Source organism: Barbus barbus (genome assembly GCF_936440315.1).
Source record: "Barbus barbus genome assembly, chromosome: 45".
Lineage (NCBI taxonomy): Eukaryota > Metazoa > Chordata > Actinopteri > Cypriniformes > Cyprinidae > Barbus > Barbus barbus.
The window spans coordinates 20751640-20771544 of NC_136723.1; the positions used below are offsets into that span (position 1 = coordinate 20751640).

A 19905-nucleotide genomic window follows, 5' to 3' on the forward strand; every position below is an offset into this window, starting at 1 on the left:
CCGACTTAAATGCGAACCGTCCACTCGTATTGAAAGCCCGAAGGAGAGCTATAGCACATGATTAACGGTGAGAAGAAAGTGTTTGTCTCCTTCGCCAGGCCTTCATCGATTAACCACACCAACACCAAGAGCAAACACAGCAGTATCAGGCTGTATATCAGGAGGAAAAACTCTCCCGGCAGTAAAACAAGACAGCTAAAGTACTTCAGCGAGAGTCTTTGATTAATGCCAAGCAGTTTTTCAGTAGATTGAATCCAATATGGCAATCTATTTTACAATCCAAACCAAACTCAATATTCAGTCATTCAGGTGTTTCTATCAGATAGATAGATAGTACAATAAAACACTCAAAAATAACTAGTTTTCTTCTCAGAAATGGAGATAAGACCCCCCCCCCCAGAAACGGCCAAGCAATCATGCAGTACTCCCAAAAATGCACTAGTAACAGCAACATAACTACTCATTAACCACTTTAGCAATCACTAAGAACCCTACCATTGTGAGAGTGACTCTTACACTGGCATTGGATGTAAAATAATTGTAAAAATGATTAGCATGACACCCCAAGCTACAGTAACTTGCATATCAGATTGTTTCATTTGCTTGATCCATCAGAACCCTTTTAGCATCTTTGTCTATTCAATCTCTCAGTAATCTTGTTGCTCTTGGCAGGAAAGGGTCATAATTGTATTAATGCCTGGAAATAGGAGCCGTTAGGAGTCACATCTGCCGGTCTGTTTGTGCCATTGCACCCCTGTAAAAGCTATCCATGGCCTACACACCTGCCTTTATGAGCAGCTAATGGGCCATGAGGTGCAATTAACCGTCAACCATTATCACCTTTGACAGATGGTTCAGGAAAGTCCTGGATAAGCGACTCAAGTACTCTTATAGCGACAGTGCTGTCATTACAACCAACGGCCTCTAGACAAACATTTGAGCAAACAAATGTAATTATTTGGGCTCCATAAAGGTGTTACGTTACCAATCTGTAGGCTAAAGACTTAGCAAAGCATGTCTAATGGCACGTCCATCATTGTTGTGCGTGTGTGATATAGATCAGTCCAGTTTGTTGTCCTAGATTGGAAAAGAATCTGTATTTCAAGCCATGTGTTCCCTTTGGAATGTCCTAGTGGTTTTTACAATAATGATTTTAGATTTTTAAGTAAAACAATTTTTGTGTTGGTGCCGATAGCCTTGTGGGCAGCATGCTGATATATAGCGCTGTTATGCTTTGGGCGTCCCGAGTTAGAGTCCTGGCTCGTTCCTGTCAACTAACTGTCCCATCAAAATAAAGGAAATTAGTAAAGCACACCTCACAGAAGGCACTTTCAAGAAGCGTTCTGGTGGTCAGTGGTCAAATTCGGGTGAGAGGCTTGCACCTGTTGCAAAACTGGGGAAATCCTTCAGCAAATTTCCCAAACGCGTCGATTCCTGTTGAAATGATTGGATTTCGCAGTAAACGTTGGTACTTTTAATTCTAAAAAGAAGAAGAAAAAATGTCAGTGTTTTTAAGAAAAGCAAGTGTTGATTTATGAGTTAGGCTACTTGAAAAGTAGGCGATTTATGAATAAATTACACACATTCAGTCATACCTCAAACGTGCCGATGTCAATTTTGTAGTTCTGCAATGTAGGCAATGCTTGCCTATTAATGTGCTTTTTAGTTTTTGTTCTTCCTCTTATTGATATGAAAGTTTCCTCTTTTGAAACGTTTTCTACATTCCCTGCACACTCTTTTGAGAGCTGTCGCTGCGTTGAAGTGCCCTGATGACACCGTTACTCACTGTGTTTATTTCTCTAAGCTCTCGTAGTTTTGGTGTCAAGGTGTTATGACACCTGTTTAGATGTGTGTCTGTGTGTGTGTTTATGATAGGGCTGATGTGCTGACACGTTTTGATCGAAAAGGATCAGATAGCCTATAAGAGAAGAAAAGTGTTGTTCAGCCAAGACTTGAGGACAGGCAGATTCAAGGCAGGTTCTTATTGCCGTTTTCAAAGTAGGCCTACAGATGAAATGGCAAATATTAGAACAGACAGCAAATAAAAATCTATTTATATTTATGAAAGAAAAGAGCTTACTGAAAGGGTCAGACTATGATGTGCATGGAATAATAATTAAAAAAAAAACACATTTTAATGAGTGTTCATGTCCTAAAATGAAACGACCTCAAGATGAGAGGGTGTTCATATTTTATGCTAGCTGTAAAACAGACATTTACTTTATTATTTTCCATTGTCTCATAACCACTCACATGCATTAGCAGCTGTAACTTGATCGGTCTGTTTGCTCTTTTCCTCATCATCATTTATGCCTTTGTGATGTAACTTTATAGGATAATAGCCATATCGTCTGTCTGTCTGTTTATATAACGAAACATCCAAGAGCAAATTAAGAAACCTTCTACTTGCTTTCTAGGATCACTTGATTAGATGTTTATTTGTTTGGTCTCAATTAGGCAACAGCATCAAACCACTTCTGTCTTGGGCAAAGATTCTGGGAAGCTCTTTTTTTTTAGAAAAGTGTGCGGTTACAATCATCTCATGTCAATGACATAATCATTCAATGCAAAGGATCAAGGTCTTCACCCACTCCTGACTATGGAAGCCAATTTCTGCCACATAAAATAAAGTCATAGTCATGAGATAAAAAGTTCAAAATAATAGGAAAATATAAAAAATTGTGAGTTGTCAATAGGCTAATTATGACTTTTAGTCATAATTGTGATTTGTTTTGTCATAATTATGATTTAGTGTCCAATTTAATAATTTCGACTATTCTTCTCCTAAATATAACATTTTCATATTTTAATTATGAATGATCAAAGCATTTTGTTTCTTATATGGTGGAAAGTGCGACTAATGTTTTCCATTTATGTCATTTTCCATTTATGATTAGATAAAGTACACACCTTTTTGCTATATTTGACCAAACTGCAGCTTGATCATTGAACAGTATCGTCATTTTTTTATATTGAAATACAGACAAATTTTATATTTGTATAACATAGCATTTGTGTTGTGTTAATAATTATTTAGTCTAGAAACATATCTTTTAGCTTGGCAAATTGTGCAGTTCTAATATGAGATGAATTCCTAATGTGATGTGAAAATGTACAAACAAATATGTCAGTTTAGTTTCAATGTTAAGGCTCAATATTAGGAGAAATGTGTGACCCCAAGGAAGCAATTGCAGTGTTTTGTCTGGTAAATTGTAAGAACGCAATGTGTTTGAAAGCAGCGCCCCCTTGCGAGTACAGCAAACATTACAGTTTGATGAGTTTCGATATAAATTCTATTATAACAGGATATTTTTATGGATGCTATTGGCATCATCATGGTTAAATTTCATACCGTAAGCAATGAAAGATGAAACTATTTGGAATATCAGGAAGTTTTATTTCTATTCAAGCACATCAACTATACAACATCACTAACCTAAACAAAGTATGCCCTTCTTAATCGTATATAATATTTCCCATTACCAGCATAGGAAACATATCTGAAACATATCCAGAAATATGTAGTTTTCTCTCTCTCTTAAAGAATAAAGACTCTTTCATTTCAGATCACAATAAACAATTAAATACTTTATAAATTACATTTGGTAGGAAAAATAAATATAAATTATTTTCAGTGTACACTAATAAATACTTCTGTCCTGCCATGATAAGTTGGTTAAGGTGACAAGTATCCTTTTTCAAAATTTCATAATAATATCCTGCGCATCACAATTGAGCTTCTCTTGCATTAGGCCATAAACCAAAATGCAGGAAATATTAAGAGTCTAAAACATTTTTATGCTATAAATGGCATGTATATTCAATGTAATAGGCTACAATTAAAGAATCAAGTAGTTGTTGGTTTTGTGAACTAAACAAAGGTTTCAATTGGGTCCTGTTATAAAACTACATTTTTTAATGCACTAACTACTAATTACCATCTTCCACTTATATACATCAGCATGATGCATGTTGCAAATGAGAGTTGTGAAGATGTGCATTTGTGTGTGACTCTAAGAGCTCCCTTCAACTGAGCGTTTCCTGGCGAAGAGGTGCGTGGGGTCCCTGTTGCGCAGGTTGGGCTGGATCTTGAACATGGGAGGCCAGCGGAAGCCGGTGTGGCCCTCCATCCCAGAAGACCCTGCGGCAGCAGGTTCGGGTGGGCAGGGCTTGTTTTGAAGCAGCTGGAAGAGTGTGGCCATATCAGGTCCCAGTCTGGCCACCAACCCGGCTCGCACCACCTCCACGGTGTCTTCGTCGCACTCCATCAAGCTCTGCAGAAGTGTGCTGTAGTACCTGCAACACCAAATGCATTGGAATGCACAGTTGACTACACCTTTTATACAGGAATTCCAAAACGTAAAATTCTGTTATCATTTGCATTTAGCGTATGGTGCTCCTTTTTCTGACAAACACAAATTGTGGAAGAATTTTACTTAAAATTATTTTTCATTTCATGTTGGTTAATCTCCAAAAAAGTACCAAAAACATAGTAAACATTATATAGCACCATAAAACAAGTTTAACGTAAATTTTGGTCTGTTCCTAAAACAAGTTTATCATATGGCGCCAGAATTAATGAATTGCTTTGAACTGCCATTATATAGAAAAGAGCTGCATTAAAAATATTTTCCTTTGTTTCATGGAAGAAAGGAGTGCGTAAAGAAATAAAAGGACCGAATTTTCATTTGCGTCTACTATCCCTAGTGGACCAATCAAGGACGCCAATCAAGTAGCTGTTACCTGTTTGGGAAGTGGCTGGGCACCTGGACCACGTCTCCGATGGCCTCGGGGTTGGATCTGGCCACCTCGCAGATGTCAAGCTTCTTGTAGCATTCTTCCTGCACTTCAGCAATCATCTTCTGGAAGGTGGAACAGCGTTTGATGGTCTGGAAGACCTTAGAGGTGATACCGTTGGCCATGCACTTGATGCTCTCTTTCACAAAGGTCTTACCCTGGGGAAAAAAAAACCAGAATATGACTTGCGTTGCAAAACAAGTGGAAAGTAAAAAGGCATAATTTTGATTCCCTAAGTAAAGGGTTTCGGTTAATGGGTGTTTGTACCTCTGTATTAAAAATTGCAGCAGTGTGGAGGAAGGCGTTACAGATCTCATGCATGCCGTCAGTGTCGCAGGTGGAATTCTCCAGACATGCAAAAGTTGCGCAGCCCACCTGCAGAGCTCCGCTCAGACAGCGGGCAACCTCAGCTGGAGGAAGAAGATAAATATGTTTTTGGGAGGTAGCCTACTTTTATTCAAAGAAGTGTAAAAGTGGACATTTTTTCGAGATGGGCAGTCCTTAAAGTTGCTTAGATATTGCTCAAAGGTGAAGTTCTGGAATTAAACGTACAAGCTTCAGTCTCTAAGCATTTCTGAACATTAATCCATGCACACTCCTAAAAACAAAAGCAGACAATTCAATAAAGGAAATAATCGCCTACTTACTAGGGCTGTTGGCTGAGAATCGTGCTCGTCTTGGTTGTGCAGGTTCTTGATCTGTTCCAAACACAGATGCAACCAAAACAAAGAGTAAAACAAATCCGCTTTTCAGGAGCATGTCTGCACTTAGAACCAAAACAAGGACTCAGAACAGGAGTGATTCTGTGGGTTTGTGTTTCAGGTTGATGACAGCCTCAGCTTTATACAGATCTTCAGCTGAGCTTGACGGCTCATAAATCTCCACCATCACCAATCAGAACGCAGGATCTGAAAGCTCAAACTTTCCATCTCTTCATAAATATTCATGGGCGGATATTAATGCAGAGCCACCTGATATGATTTTATCTCCAGTTAGATGTTGAAATTCTTGTTACAATGCATTTTGAATGATGTCATCTGTGATGTAGATACAAAAAGATACTTATTCTAAATATTGTCCATTTTAAAGTTGCACCTTAAAAATAAAGGTTCCAAAATGGAATTTTTGCAGTCATATTGGGTTTCCCAAAGAACCATTTGGTGAGAAGTTCTTTAAAAGAACCTAAAGATCTGAAGAACCATAAAGAACCTTCTGCCACAGAACGTTTCCACTGACATTAAAGGTTCTTCATGGAACCATTGTTTCTTTAACATTTAAGAGTGTAGCAAATCTAAACTGTTAAACACCAACTTTTGTTGGTTTTATGTTTCTATGTTTGGTTTACATTCTCATCTGGAGGATCTTGATTTACCCTGTTCAGTAACGATATAGAAGATAAATGATATTCCCCTCAGGCAGGTCATTCTCAATTGCTTCTTTGTTGAAAACCACTACAGTGTGTTTGGTTTGGATTTCATGTGACTGTGATTTCATTATGCACATCTCTATTATTTGATGCTTTTGGCTGCGGTTCTTAAAGAGGGTTCAGAGAGTTTTGTTGACACCTTGCACAGGTAACTGTGCTAAAGGTACAGTACAAGCTGTTTTTGAAAATACTGAAGGGTTTAATGAAAACAGACATATGTAGCTTGTCAGAACTAGTTGACTAAATATCCGTTCCCATCGTTTGCAGTGCTGGGTCTGACAGAGAAGCGTTTATCAGTGTATAATCAGTGGATGTCACAAAGGCTTTAGAGGAAGTGATGTGTTTTCCATGATGAATTTCATTAGCCTCAAGAAATTTCCTCCCCTAAAGGGTTAATTATACTGATAATGATCAAAGTACTCACTGGTTTTGTAGAAGGGGGCTGGAGACTTAGCTATTTTGGTTTTATTACCTTTGCTCACACAGACGACTCTTTGTTTATTACTGTTGAAGTAGGGCAGAAAAGTCACACCCACATCTTTACTGAATAACGTGAATGAGTAGTCTAAAGAATAAATACACACACACACACACACACACACACACACACACACACATACACATACACATACACAACGCAGGCCTGTAATTTTCCAAAAAACCCATTGACTCTCAGACTACATGGAAATGCTAATCAATCACTTCTCCTTCATGAGACACTGAAGTCAACTTACCCGAGACATTTAGGGAAAGAGCTAAAATGTTATTCACATTTCTTAAGCAGAAAATATAAATGTTTGTTGCACAACATCAATAAATTCAGCCTGAGAATGCATCACTTATTCAGTATCCAAAAATGAGGAAGGAAAGTCTTCAAAGAAAGAAAGTCTGAGATGATTTTGGAAATCTGGGATATTTTTTCTCTCCAATTTAAACCTGGAAATGAACAAAGTTTTCGAATTTTGAAAAGTAAAAAGGAAAGATGCCGAAATATACAATAAACATCTAATATAAAAAATAATGTAATATAAAAATATGTAATAGCCCATATGAAAGACATACATTAATAATTTTTTTTATAAATAAATGTTTTGCCCTGTCACGTCACTAATCAAATTTAAAAAAAAATTAGTGACATTGAATGTGAACTTTTTTTCTGTTGAAGCACAAGAAGCTCTGTTGGATATGATGGATCATCACAGCTGTCATCAAATAAATACATTATTATTATTATTAAGGGTTTACTGGCCTAACAAATATAGAAATAATGAATGCAAATTTTCCAACCCGATTCTTCACTCTGATTGACATGCTGATATTATATAATAATGACAGATTTTATATTATTATTCTTTAAAAGTATAAAGCATTTCAGTCTCAGATTTTTACTTAATTGATTACTTTATCTATGAGCAATACAAAGCTACAATCATGACAGACTTATCTTCAGTCTTCATAGGTAGCCTTGTCAGATAAAAGATGTGCAAACAATTCAGTAGCCAGAAAGAGCTTTATTGCTATGTTTTTAAGTAACGAAGATGGCATCAGGTTGGTAGTTACGAAGCTTGAGGTAGTTAAATGTGTCAAATATATTTGTGTCTTTACGTCTTTTTCTTCAGCCACCCATTCTCAACAGCGTTAGTGCGTCAGATGGCGCAGCCTACATGCGGAAGAGAAACCGAGGAACACCGGGAATGTCACGAATCAGAAACCTGCAGTCGTCGCGCTTTTCTGCTCAAGAACAAGGTTTGGCTGGTAACATGGGTTAGCTAAACTACGGTAAAATAATTCTGAATCTCCGCCGGGAAAATGAAGCTTCAGGTGCACGCTGCAGCCATCATCTTCATCTCTAAGATCACAAACGACTACAAACCCGATGCATCCTTTCAGTTCACTTCGGTAAGGGTTTGCGCGTTCATAAATCATGCATGTGCTTGTGTAGGATACATTATTGCCCTCTTGAGTAGGACATTACGGACGTGAGGAGTAGGCTATTATATAAGTTCAGGGTGAAGGCTGTGTTCTAAAACCTAGTGAGCTGCCTACCTAGACAGTATTTGTCGGCATCGTAGGCGTATTTTTTCAGCCTATTATGAGATGCTGACAGCAAACCTGTTGTTTTTATGTACAACGCTGCGCTTGAATACTTGACTCTGATTGGTCAGTGACAACGCTTTGGGTGTATCATTTTTTTTTTATTATTTATTTTTTTTTGGCAAAATTTATTAGCTGACTGCTCTACTTTCATTTTTCTCGTAACTTTTGAGAAAAATTAAAGTAGTCATATTTAGAGAGAGAGTCCCCAGTTAAAGCAGAAAAAAAAACATTGCTGTAATGTTCTATAGAAAAAGTAATCTTTTCTATGCAGAGTAATAGGCCTAGTAGCCTAATTTTGTTGCTATGATGAAATGGACTAAATATATATATATATTTTATTTATTTATTTATTTTTTTTCTTTGTGGAGAAATAATAATATTTGAATTATTTTTGTTGCTATGATGTAAATTGACTATTTTTTGAAAGTGGAAGTTTAAAGATACTAAAAATGAATGCTAAATGTTGGTGCCGATAGCCTTGCGGGCAGCATGCAGTTGCGCTTCGGGTGTCCCGAGTTCGAATCCCACTTCGTGGACCTTTCCCGATCCTGTCCCCCTCTCTCTCGCCCACTCGCTTCCTGTCAGATCGCCACTGTCTTCTGAAGAAAAATTAAAGAAAAAAATATATAAAAATAGGACACTAAACTGGACATTTTGCTGGTGTCAATAGCAACTTAACAGAAATCTGCTATCATTTTGTATCTGGGATGTTATCTCATATATCAATACTCATTTAATCTTTTGATTAATACTGCTTGCATGTTGAACATGAGGAAATACAAAGTATATATTTATAGACATCGTTTACAGTTTGTTTGATGACATTTGACATTTTTTCCGTAGTATTTTGAGTTGCGTGACTTTATCCTTTTAGGTCCCAGTTTACAGATACTGACATGGACTATGAGAGGCCTAATGTCGAGACCATTAAATGTGTGGTGGTGGGAGACAATGCTGTGGGCAAAACGCGTCTGATTTGTGCCCGTGCATGTAACGCCACTCTTACTCAGTACCAGCTCCTTGCCACCCATGTGCCCACTGTCTGGGCCATTGACCAGTATAGAGTCTGTCAAGAGGTCTGTTTTTTTATCTTTCCACTTATGACACTTCAGAAGCATAAATAAGTATTGTAACTCCAATCCAATTCCAACTTAAATCCAAATCTCTTCTGGTTTTGAAGGTTCTGGAACGCTCCAGAGATGTAGTGGATGATGTGAGCGTGTCTCTTCGATTATGGGACACCTTTGGAGACCATCACAAAGACCGCCGCTTCGCTTATGGCAGGTGAGTTTATGGACCACATCTTTCTTGAAAATGACTCTAGATGTTTTTTTTTGAATGCTTGATCTTGTGTCTGGACATTAGGTCAGATGTGGTGGTCCTGTGCTTCTCCATTGCCAACCCCAATTCTCTGTTTCACGTGAAGACCATGTGGTACCCGGAGATCAAGCACTTTTGCCCTCGTGCCCCGGTCATCCTGGTGGGCTGCCAGTTAGACCTGCGTTATGCTGATCTGGAGGCTGTTAACAGGGCAAGGAGACCGCTTGCCAGGTGAATTGTCAAATTTTCAATCTATGATTTAAAGACCTATTGAAATTAATGTAATTTAATCGATATGCAGTTAAAAATTAAAACAGACCAAAATATTGATGAACCTTGCACGCACACGTGGATGCATTTTTTTTTTTTTTTTTTTTTTGTCAATTAAAATAAAATTCTCATAAATAAATTTCTAGAAATATATTTATATCATTCAAATCTATACGTCACTGTTTAAAAGTTTGGGGTCAATAAGATTTTTTTGATTGTGTTTTTAAAGAAGTCTCTTACATTCACCTAGTCTCAGCCTCAGACGTCACTCCCACGGACCGTTGGCTGAACGTCTGATGCATATTGCACACTTATCTGGAAACACTTCAGGAGTGTCGAAGTCGTCGTCGGATTGGTTGAATTATGCAGGATTTCCAGGAGACGTGTGTGTCGCGTTCTTTAACGTTCTGCCGGGAAACAAAGATGCCGTGACGCCAAACCCCCTCACGAAAGAAGAAAGCTGTCGTGTTTACAACTATGATGACGAACGTATATCAGGGTCAAATAAACGCTGGATTTTCAAAAGTATGTGATATATTTAAAGTTCGCGGCACAGAATCTTTAAAATACGTCCGAGAGTTTTACACACCGGTTTGTTATTGTGGCGACATTTCCACGCCCCGAAACGTGACTCTGTACAAAACGAACTGTGATTGGTTGTTGGTTGACATGTCGGTCAAACGGCCTCGTGGGCGGGCCTTGGCCAGTGAAAGCTGCCATCTATTCCAGACCTTCAGCCATCGGTCTGAAGGTCTGGCTACGTGAGACTAACATTCACCAAGGCTTATTTATTTAATTAAAAATACAGTAAAAACAGTGATGTTATGAAATATTATTACAATTTAAAGTAGCTGTTTTCTATTTATTTTTACAATATATTTATTCCTGTGAATAAAATGCTCCGCATTCATTACATATTTTTGTGAAAAACATGATAATTTTTTAGGTTTTACTGATGAATATAAATTTAAATATAAAGAACAACATTAATTTGAAAATTATTTATCATAAATGTCTTTCCTCTCATTTTTGATCAAATGCTTTTATAATCAAAATACTTTAATAAAAAAAAAACTGCATAATGCCTCTGTATTATAAATACCATCTGCTTCTCTAAATTATACATTTAAAATATATCTATATTGTAAATTGAAAAACACCAATAATTGTATATGGCTTTATGTTATAAATATCAAAAAATCTGTTGTTAATCTAAATTTTCTAAATTTAAAAAAACAAACAAATAAGTATAAATGGTCTATATTCGTATCATCTGCTTCGGAGTCTGTATGTCTTTGGCTTGCTTTATTTGACTGTTTGGCTCTTCAGTGTAAATTGAACATCGTGTGTTGGGCATTATGTAACATTCACATCAAAGATATTGCAGTACATCCTTTTTGATGAAATTTCTCCATGAACCAACCTTACAGACCCATCAAAGCAAACGAGATTCTTCCGCCTGAGAAGGGACGTGAGGTGGCCAAAGAGTTGGGCGTGCCATATTACGAGACCAGCGTGGTGGCTCAGTTTGGAGTGAAGGACGTGTTTGACAATGCCATCCGCGCTGCTCTCATCTCACGGCGCCACCTGCAGTTCTGGAAATCTCACTTGCGGGACGTCCAACGGCCTCTTCTGCAGGCACCCTTCCTGCCTCCCAAACCTCCTCCGCCCGTTATCGTCATTCCTCCGCCCCCTTCCACCACCGAGGAGCATCCGGGCCGGCTTCTGGAGGAGCCGCTGTGTGCTGATGTGGTTCTGGTCCTCCAGGAGAACCAGCGAGTCTTTGCTCATAAGGTCTACCTCGCCACAGCCTCATCAAAATTCTACGACCTTTTCCTCCAGGATGTGAAGGCCGAGGCTGACTGTAAGCAACCCACCGGACGGGAGCCTCTCGCACGGGCGGCCAGCTTTGACATGTGTGAGAGCAGCGATGAAGAAAGCAGGGTCAACCTCAGGGCCTGCATCAGTGACGGGACCCTGATCGCCGCAGACTCCGATGGGATCCTGGAGGGCGGATGTGGGGGGCGGCTTTTGACGTCTTTGGGTCGGGCTTTTGTCAGTATCAGGAGAGAAACGGTCCAGGACCCCGTCACGTTCATCTCCCGGCCGATGACAGTGGTGCACATGGACCCCTCTGTGCTGCTCGGGCCATTTCGCGTAGTCATGCGTTACCTTTACACGGGACAGCTGGACGAACACGAGAAGGAGCTGATGCACATCGCACACATCGCTGAGCTGCTGGAGGTGTTCGACTTGCGCATGATGGTCGCCAACATCCTCAACAACGAGGCCTTCATGAATCAGGAGATCACAAAGGCTTTCCATGTGCGACGGACCAATCGGGTGAAGGAATGCCTGGCTAAAGGAACTTTCTCAGGTCAAATTTCCTTTATCTTATGTCACAAAGATTCTAATGTTTGACTTTATAAAATCTTATAAAATCAAAAAAATTTCCCCTAATTTAATTTTTCAGTTTAAATTTTTCTGCATGGATTCCGTTTTTTTCTTCTGTTTAAATTTGTCTAGACTCCGTTTTAATGGTTAAACTAAATTTTAGTAATCACAATGCATATCTTATTGATTGAAATCATAAACTTAACTACAATTTAACAACATTTATTGAAAAGTTTTAAAAATACATTTTTAGGGCCCTATGAAATGTTTCCTTTTTTCCCCCCAAATTCTGTTATATTTTTTTTCCGCCAAATTCAGTATTTTTAGTTTGATCTTTTTTGGATTCTGCTTTAATGGTTCAATTAAAGTTTAACAACAAAATAAGCATGTCTAATCAATTGAATTAATACAAGTTTAACAGTAAAAATTACAATAATAGGGCACTAGGATTTTTCCCAGAAATGGTGTTTTCTGGATTTATTATCTAATATAAATTTATTATCAAAAAAATGCTGGTAATCACATGAAGGCATGAAACATTAAAAAATGTAATGTTTTCAAATGTGATCAGATGAAAGTTTAACAATTCCTATTTTTTTTATTTGACTACTGAGATGGCAGATGCTTTGTAAACAAAACTGCAACACTCATTCACACAGAAACACATTCACACAGACTTCCAATTTAAATATGGCATTAATATTCACAGACACTTGCTTATATCTCAACTTCGTTAAGTGTACAGCCCTACGCCTCACGAAAGCATCTGTTTTGCTGCAATGAACACTTCTTTCTTTATACCCCAGATGTGGTGTTTAAACTAGATGATGGTACCATTCAGGCCCATAAACCTCTGCTCATCTCTAGCTGTGATTGGATGGCAGCCATGTTTGGAGGGCCTTTTGTCGAGAGCTGTACTAAAGAGGTACAGTAATCATAAACATCACTGTGACAAAAATATAAATCACTTGTACCATTTGATAAATTGTGTAATTCAACGTGTCTCTTTGTCCTCTGCGTGATTTGAAATAGTATTACACTGATCTTTGTTTAGAGTCTAGATGTTAATATTAACCTTAAAGACATCTGCTGTTGATTTATGCAATTTTTTGCAATTGTGTAAAGCTTTTGTCACGACTTGTTGTATTTCTGCAGGTGTTGTTCCCAAACACGACCCGTAGTAGCATGCAGGCGGTGCTGGAGTATCTCTACACGGGACGCTTCTGCTCTAGACCTGACCTGGACGCCATGGAGCTCATTATTCTGGCTAATCGCCTCTGCCTGCCTCACCTGGTCGCCCTCACAGGTCTGATGATTGAATATCATGTCAATAATGAATAACAAGGATTACTTTATAACTGTTTTTTTATAATAAAAAAATTATATTAAAATATATACAATGTGGTTCATATATATGTGTAAACAGTAGTGTAAATATTCAGATTTTTTTAGATACTGGATAAAAATATGCGGTCACCTCTTTAAATCGAATTTATAATGATCACCGTTCAATTTCATTGAAAAAAGCAGCATGAATATTGTGCTAAACATCTCCTTTTTGTGTTGCACTGAAGAAAAATAAAGTCATGAGGAAGAATTACAGAATATACATTTTTGGGTGAACTATCCGTTTAATTGTGTTTTGCTGCAGAACTGCATACTGTGACTGTTTTGAAGGAGGCCGCCGCCATGGGCACAGACATCGACGGAGATGTGCTGGTATATCTGGAGATGGCTCAGGTAAAACTACAAGTGAAAACTCTCACAAACTCATTCAGCAGTCAGCATATATAGGTTGAAGTGCATAGGTTATTAAATCAAATTTTCGGTAACACTTTATTTTAAGGTCTCTTAACTAGTTGCTTATTAGCATGCATATTACTAGAATATTAGCCATTTATTAGTAGTAATTAAGCACATATTAATGCCTTATTCTACATCCCTAATCCTACCCAATACCTAAATTCAACAACTACCTTACTAACTATTAATAATCAGCAAATTAGGAATTTATTGAGGGAAAAGTCATAGATAATAGTGAAAGTGTTCCCTATTCTAAAGTGTTACCAAGTTTTCAAGTTATAATTTCCTTTATTGATTAACAGTGTTGTGCAGAGTTCATAATCGCATGCATTTTAGATATGTTGAGTTCACTAAATAAGAACCTGCACGAGGAAATGCTCTGGGATTTGGTGTGAAGTCAGACACATTTTTGCGGCATTCCTGTGACAGTTCACGTGGTTCTTTCTGTCGTGCGTGACTGGTCAAGCTGAGTCGCTTGCTTTACTAAAGTCTCTCAGGAACACTGAGCATTTCATGTCTTAGGAGCTCTCTGTCAGTGGCGTGCACAAGGGGGGGCCCGAGCCCCTGCCCCTTTGAGGTCCGCCGGTAAAGTGCCCTTGTGGTCCGGTGCCCCTGGTCTGCGATTTTTCTGCCAAGGGAAGGGGTGTTCGATATGACTATTTTTGATCGTGGATGATAAAAATGTCTCCAAGATCTGCTTTTTTGAAGAAATATCGTAATATCGTGCTACAGCACACATTCTATCAGCTGCAGTTCTGGTGCCGCCGTCTCAATGTAACCTATTGTACAACGCGACATATATTCACATCAGTGATAGAGTTATTCTCACGGGACACTGCACTTATTCACAGTCACAAAAGTACATTATTTGCATCTGCTTTAAAGCCTTGCCGGTTAAACGTTATGTCTAAAATGAAAGTAAACAGCTGAGAGAAACGGATGTGTGCAGGCCTTAAAGAGACAGTACTAAACATGCTGCCGACTGTCATTAAAGGGATAGTTCACCCTAAAATTGTATTTCTGTCATTATTTACTCACTCACATGTTGTCCCAAACCTGAATTAGTTTCTTTCTTGTGCTGAACACAAAAGAAGATATTTTGGAGAATCTGGGTAACAGTTGCTGGTCCACATTGACTTTGATAGCAGATCAAAAATACTATGGAAGTCACTGTGGACTAGCAACTATTTGGTTTTCCACATTCTTCAAAAGAGCATTTATGTTTAGCAGAAGAAAGAAACTCATTGAGGTTTAAAACAACTTTTGAGTGAGTAAATGATAACACTATTTTTATTTTTGGGTGAATTATTCCTTTAATGTTAATAAAACACCAAACACAAAGAGAAAAATCCCTCACTACTCTTGACTGAAAAGCTTTAATACAGTTGCTTTAATAGGAATCAGTCTATATAGTGTTTTATTTTTATATTTGTTCATTCAGTTTCTTGAATGCTCCTGCTAAATACCCCTACTGCTCCAGGTGTGTGTTCACGGTGTGTGTGTGTTCACTGCTGTGTGTGTGCACTTTGGATGGGTTAAATACAGAGCACAAAGTCCGAGTATGGGTCACCATACTTGACCGTATGTCACTTTCACTATTGTAGCCTACTTGAAAATAAAACACTGTTTATTTTATCTGTATATTGTGTGTATTTGTAATGTGTATCTTTGTTCTCATTTTTTAATAACAAAGATAAAATAATGACAAAGATTTTTATCTTCACCCACTTTGGACTAAACATCGACCATCCTTTTTTATATTTTGTATATTTTGTTACCTTAAACGGCTGTCTTTATAATAGGGAAATTAGTTTGGCTATAAAGCTCAAACAACTTACAAAATAGAAAAACCAACATGATAAAGAATCGTGATATTTGTAAAAAAAAAAAAAAAAAAAAATTGTGATATATTTTTTGCCATATTGCCCACCCCTATAGCCCCCCCCACCCCAAACGCGCACGCGATTGTGCCCTTGTAACACCATTTCGCCCCTGCCCCTCCGGATGCCTGTGCACGCCACTGTTCTCTGCTATAAAGTGTGATTCTGTAGACGACTCTGCTGATGTAACAATGAAACAACGCATTGCCATGGTTGAACTGGTATAGACTGACTGTGGAGACTGAGCTAACTCACCCTAATGTCATTACAAGCCATTCAGTGGAACACAAACTCTGAGATATTTAGCAAATCGGGACGTGTTGTGACCAGGGCATGAAGAAACAAAATGAAAAGTTCATAGCACCTCCATTAGGTTACATATCAATTCTATTTTGGTTACAAGACATAAGAAAACCAGGAACTTTGTTTCTATTACTGTTCCAAAGATTGAATCAGTCATAGAAATGGTTACTTTTATTCAGCAAGGATGCATTAAACAATAAAGTGACAGGAAAGACATTTGTTACAAAAGATTTATATTTGAAATAAATGCTGTTCTTCAAAAAATCTTGAAGAAAAAATTTATCACGGTTTCCACAAAAATATGAAACAGCACAATTGTTGTCAACATTGATAATAATAATAATAAATATTTCTTGAGCATTAAATCAGCATATTAGAATGATTTCTGAAGGATCATGTGACAGTAATGATGCTGAAAATTACATCTAAAAATATATTTAAATCCAAAACGGTTCATTTAATAATTGAACAAAATCACTGTTTAATGTATTTTTGCAGCCTTGGTGAGCACAAGAGACGTCTTTCAAAAACGTTTATAAATCTTACCGACCCCAAACTTTTGAATGATTGAAGTCTATATAGTTGAAGTCTATATTTTTTTGAAATTATGATGAATTAAATTCTGATATTTTTTGTTGTCATGTGTTTTCAGTTCCACTGTGCCTACCAGCTCACTGATTGGTGCCTTCACCACATCTGCACCAACTACAACAACGTGTGCCGCAAATTCCCCAGAGACATGAGGGCCAAATCAGCAGGTTTGTCTTTTATTTCTTTTATATATTTTGTATTTTAGTGGTATTGAGATATAGTTATTAATATTCTTTTTTTCGTCTTTTTTTTGTATTAATTTTCTGTCATATTTATTAATGTTTTTTAAAATGTCCATATTTTTTAGTCAAGCTTGTTACTCACACTGAAAAAAAATGTGATGACTTTTTTCTTTTTTTTCATAGAATTGTGTGATTTTTAAATTCGCAATTGAAAGAAAATATCAGAATTGTGTGCAGACTTTTTCCTCAGAATTGGAATTTATAACTCGCAATTGCAAGTTTTTGTTTCTCAATTCTGAGAAAAAAGGTAAGAATTGCAGGATTTAAGCTCGCAATCGCAAGAAAATCATAATTGTGAAATATAAACTTGCAAGAGAAAACAATTTGTCTCGCAATTCTGACTATTTCTCACAGTTGCTAGTTATTAATTTAAAATTTAAGTAAATACATTTTTTTCAATTGTATTTATTTTAAACTATATTTAAAATTTTGCTTTGGCAACTAGCTGTAATCTACTAAGTATGTTTTTCAAATATTTTTATATTATTTTATATATTTAATTTCAAGCCAAAGAAATTTATTTTTTTACTGTTTATGTTTATTACAATAACCCTGTTGGATGCATGTTCATTTGCATTTTCAGAGAACCAAGAATACTTTGAGAAGCAGCGCTGGCCTCCGGTCTGGTACCTGAAGGAGGACGACCACTACCAGAGAGCTCGGAAAGAGCGGGAAAAAGAGGACTACCTGTCCCAAAAACGGCAAAACAAGCGTAAATGGGTGCTGTGGAATCTTCCGCCCTCCCCTTCGAACCCCTCTTCCTCATCCTCCTCTTCCTCGGGCTTCTCTGCTATTATTTGAAGAGACGATGGTGAAGCCTTATAGATGGAGAAACTGAGGTGTAGTGAACAGATCCCACAGCTGGTTTCAGATCAACATCTCATCAGTCGTGCTTGGAAGTTCTTGGTGCTTGAAGTCCTGTACAGGCATCACACAGGACACGGCCGCCAAACAGGTCTAGATGTTAAATGTGACTGCAGTCGTTCTGCATTTAAGCAAAACAGGTAAACATTTCATCTCAAAACAATGAAGAAACTTTGCTGTGTTTTAGTGGTTCTCGGCTCATTTTACTTTGGGCATCAGATGGTGAGTCAAAAATTGTTAATCTTAAAAAACCTATCGAATTGATTGCTGTTGTGGTAGTATATTATACTATTATAGTAGCCTATTTATTAACATTTTGAATAAGCGTTCATTTTTATATTTTCTGTTACTAATTTAATTTTAGTACATTTATTTTAGTCATATTTGCCAAAATATTAATATCGAAAATTTTGATATTTTATTTCTTTTTGAGATTTAATTTCTTTTTGGCTTCAATTTAGTTTTTTTGTTTGGTTATAGTAATTTAGTACTACAATTTTACAAGTTTTTAATTTGATATTTATATTTTATTTTATTTCAGTTAGCAAAAACCGTTTTTAATAGTTTTAGTTTACAATAACAAAACTGGTTTGGACACAAATTTGACATCAATATCAAAAGAGATTTCTAATATATTTCAAATATGAATAATTCAGATATTTTGCTATGCTAAATGTTTAGTTATAAGTTGTTGTTGTTTTTTCCCCCTAATTAAGAACTACTGATTTAAAACTATTTAACCTCAACGCAGAACTGTGGAAAAACTGAAAATTCACCCAAAGAACAAAACTAAACCTGTTTGTACAGATCACTGTGCAGTTTTAGCCAGTAATATTTTTGATTATTAGCATTGTACCTACAATGGCTCTTTGTGATTCATCCCATGAATCATATCATATATTCTCCTGATTATAACAGGCATGACTGTCAGGTGATCACTAGACTCTAGTGCTGAAATTAAATGGGAAAATGTGAGTTCGCCACATAATTGTGCCTAGTCATGTTATTCAGAGACGTCATGGTGAGATTCTGCCGGCAGAGTCTTTCTGTGTCAAATCTGGGTCATCGAGCTTATATTTTTCACTACAGCGTCGTTTGGATATTGAATCAAGTGGCTAAACATTTACACATTTAGTAAAGGCAGAACCTTTCTTGGATTCCATGCAAATAAAGGGACAGTTCACGCAAAAGTGAACATTTTGGCATTATTTCCTCCCCCTCATGTCCCTCTAGACTTGTATGACTTTTTCTTCTGTGGAGGATGTTCAAAAACACACCCTTTGATTCCCACAGAAGACAGAAGGTCACAGGTTTGGAATGATGTGTAGGCGGGTGAATGATGAGAGAATGTGTTTTTGAGTGCACTGTCATTTTAAATGTCTGTTTTGTGTGAGGATCTGGATCTTGTGCTGATTCAGTCCTGCTCCATGTGTCTTAACTGTCATTGAGTCTTGATACTGAATATGTCATATCACACAATCAGCTGTAGAACAAAACTGTAATGAAAGGAAATGCTTATCAATATTTAAATTTAATTATAGTAGCAAAACTTATTTGTTTTGCTTAAAGTTTTGATTTAAATCTCTTTCTAATTTGATTTTTATACGCCTTGCAGTGCACTATTTTGCCAGAAATGTGTGCGTGTGTGTAATGATATTGCGTTTCAGTACATCTTTTGTCCTGCACATTATAATTATTAATTTAATATAAATACAATAGTTTTTTTTAAAAAGGAAGCAAGTAGATAATCTACAAACTATATAAATTAAAGAAAGCTTAATAATAATTTGAACTATCTATCTATCTATCTATCTAAATGTGTGTGTGTGGATATATAATCAAGATATTCTTAGCAAAACAGAAGAATAAAAACGTTTATTTGCACGTGACATTCAGGTACAAACAGCTGTGTTGGTGG

General features: G+C 37.0%; 1 protein-coding gene and 1 pseudogene across 2 annotated transcripts; one reads left to right on the forward strand and one right to left on the reverse strand.

The window, feature by feature from the left end:
• Nucleotides 1-4013: 4013 nt before the first annotated feature.
• Nucleotides 4014-5556, reverse strand: LOC306863716 (stanniocalcin-like; the record flags this gene model as incomplete). Its single annotated transcript, XM_079407228.1, has 4 exons — nucleotides 4014-4296; nucleotides 4744-4955; nucleotides 5065-5207; nucleotides 5445-5556. 4 exons carry the CDS (start codon nucleotides 5554-5556, stop codon nucleotides 4014-4016), a joined length of 750 nt encoding a protein of 249 aa, XP_079263354.1.
• A 2476-nt stretch (nucleotides 5557-8032) lies between these two features.
• LOC306863959 (rho-related BTB domain-containing protein 2-like) lies at nucleotides 8033-19875 on the forward strand (annotated as a pseudogene). Its single transcript has 10 exons — nucleotides 8033-8122; nucleotides 9195-9396; nucleotides 9501-9604; nucleotides 9686-9871; nucleotides 11341-12287; nucleotides 13111-13229; nucleotides 13460-13610; nucleotides 13956-14044; nucleotides 16943-17048; nucleotides 17707-19875. The product of its transcript is annotated as a rho-related BTB domain-containing protein 2-like (transcript).
• The last annotated feature ends 30 nt before the right edge of the window (nucleotides 19876-19905 follow it).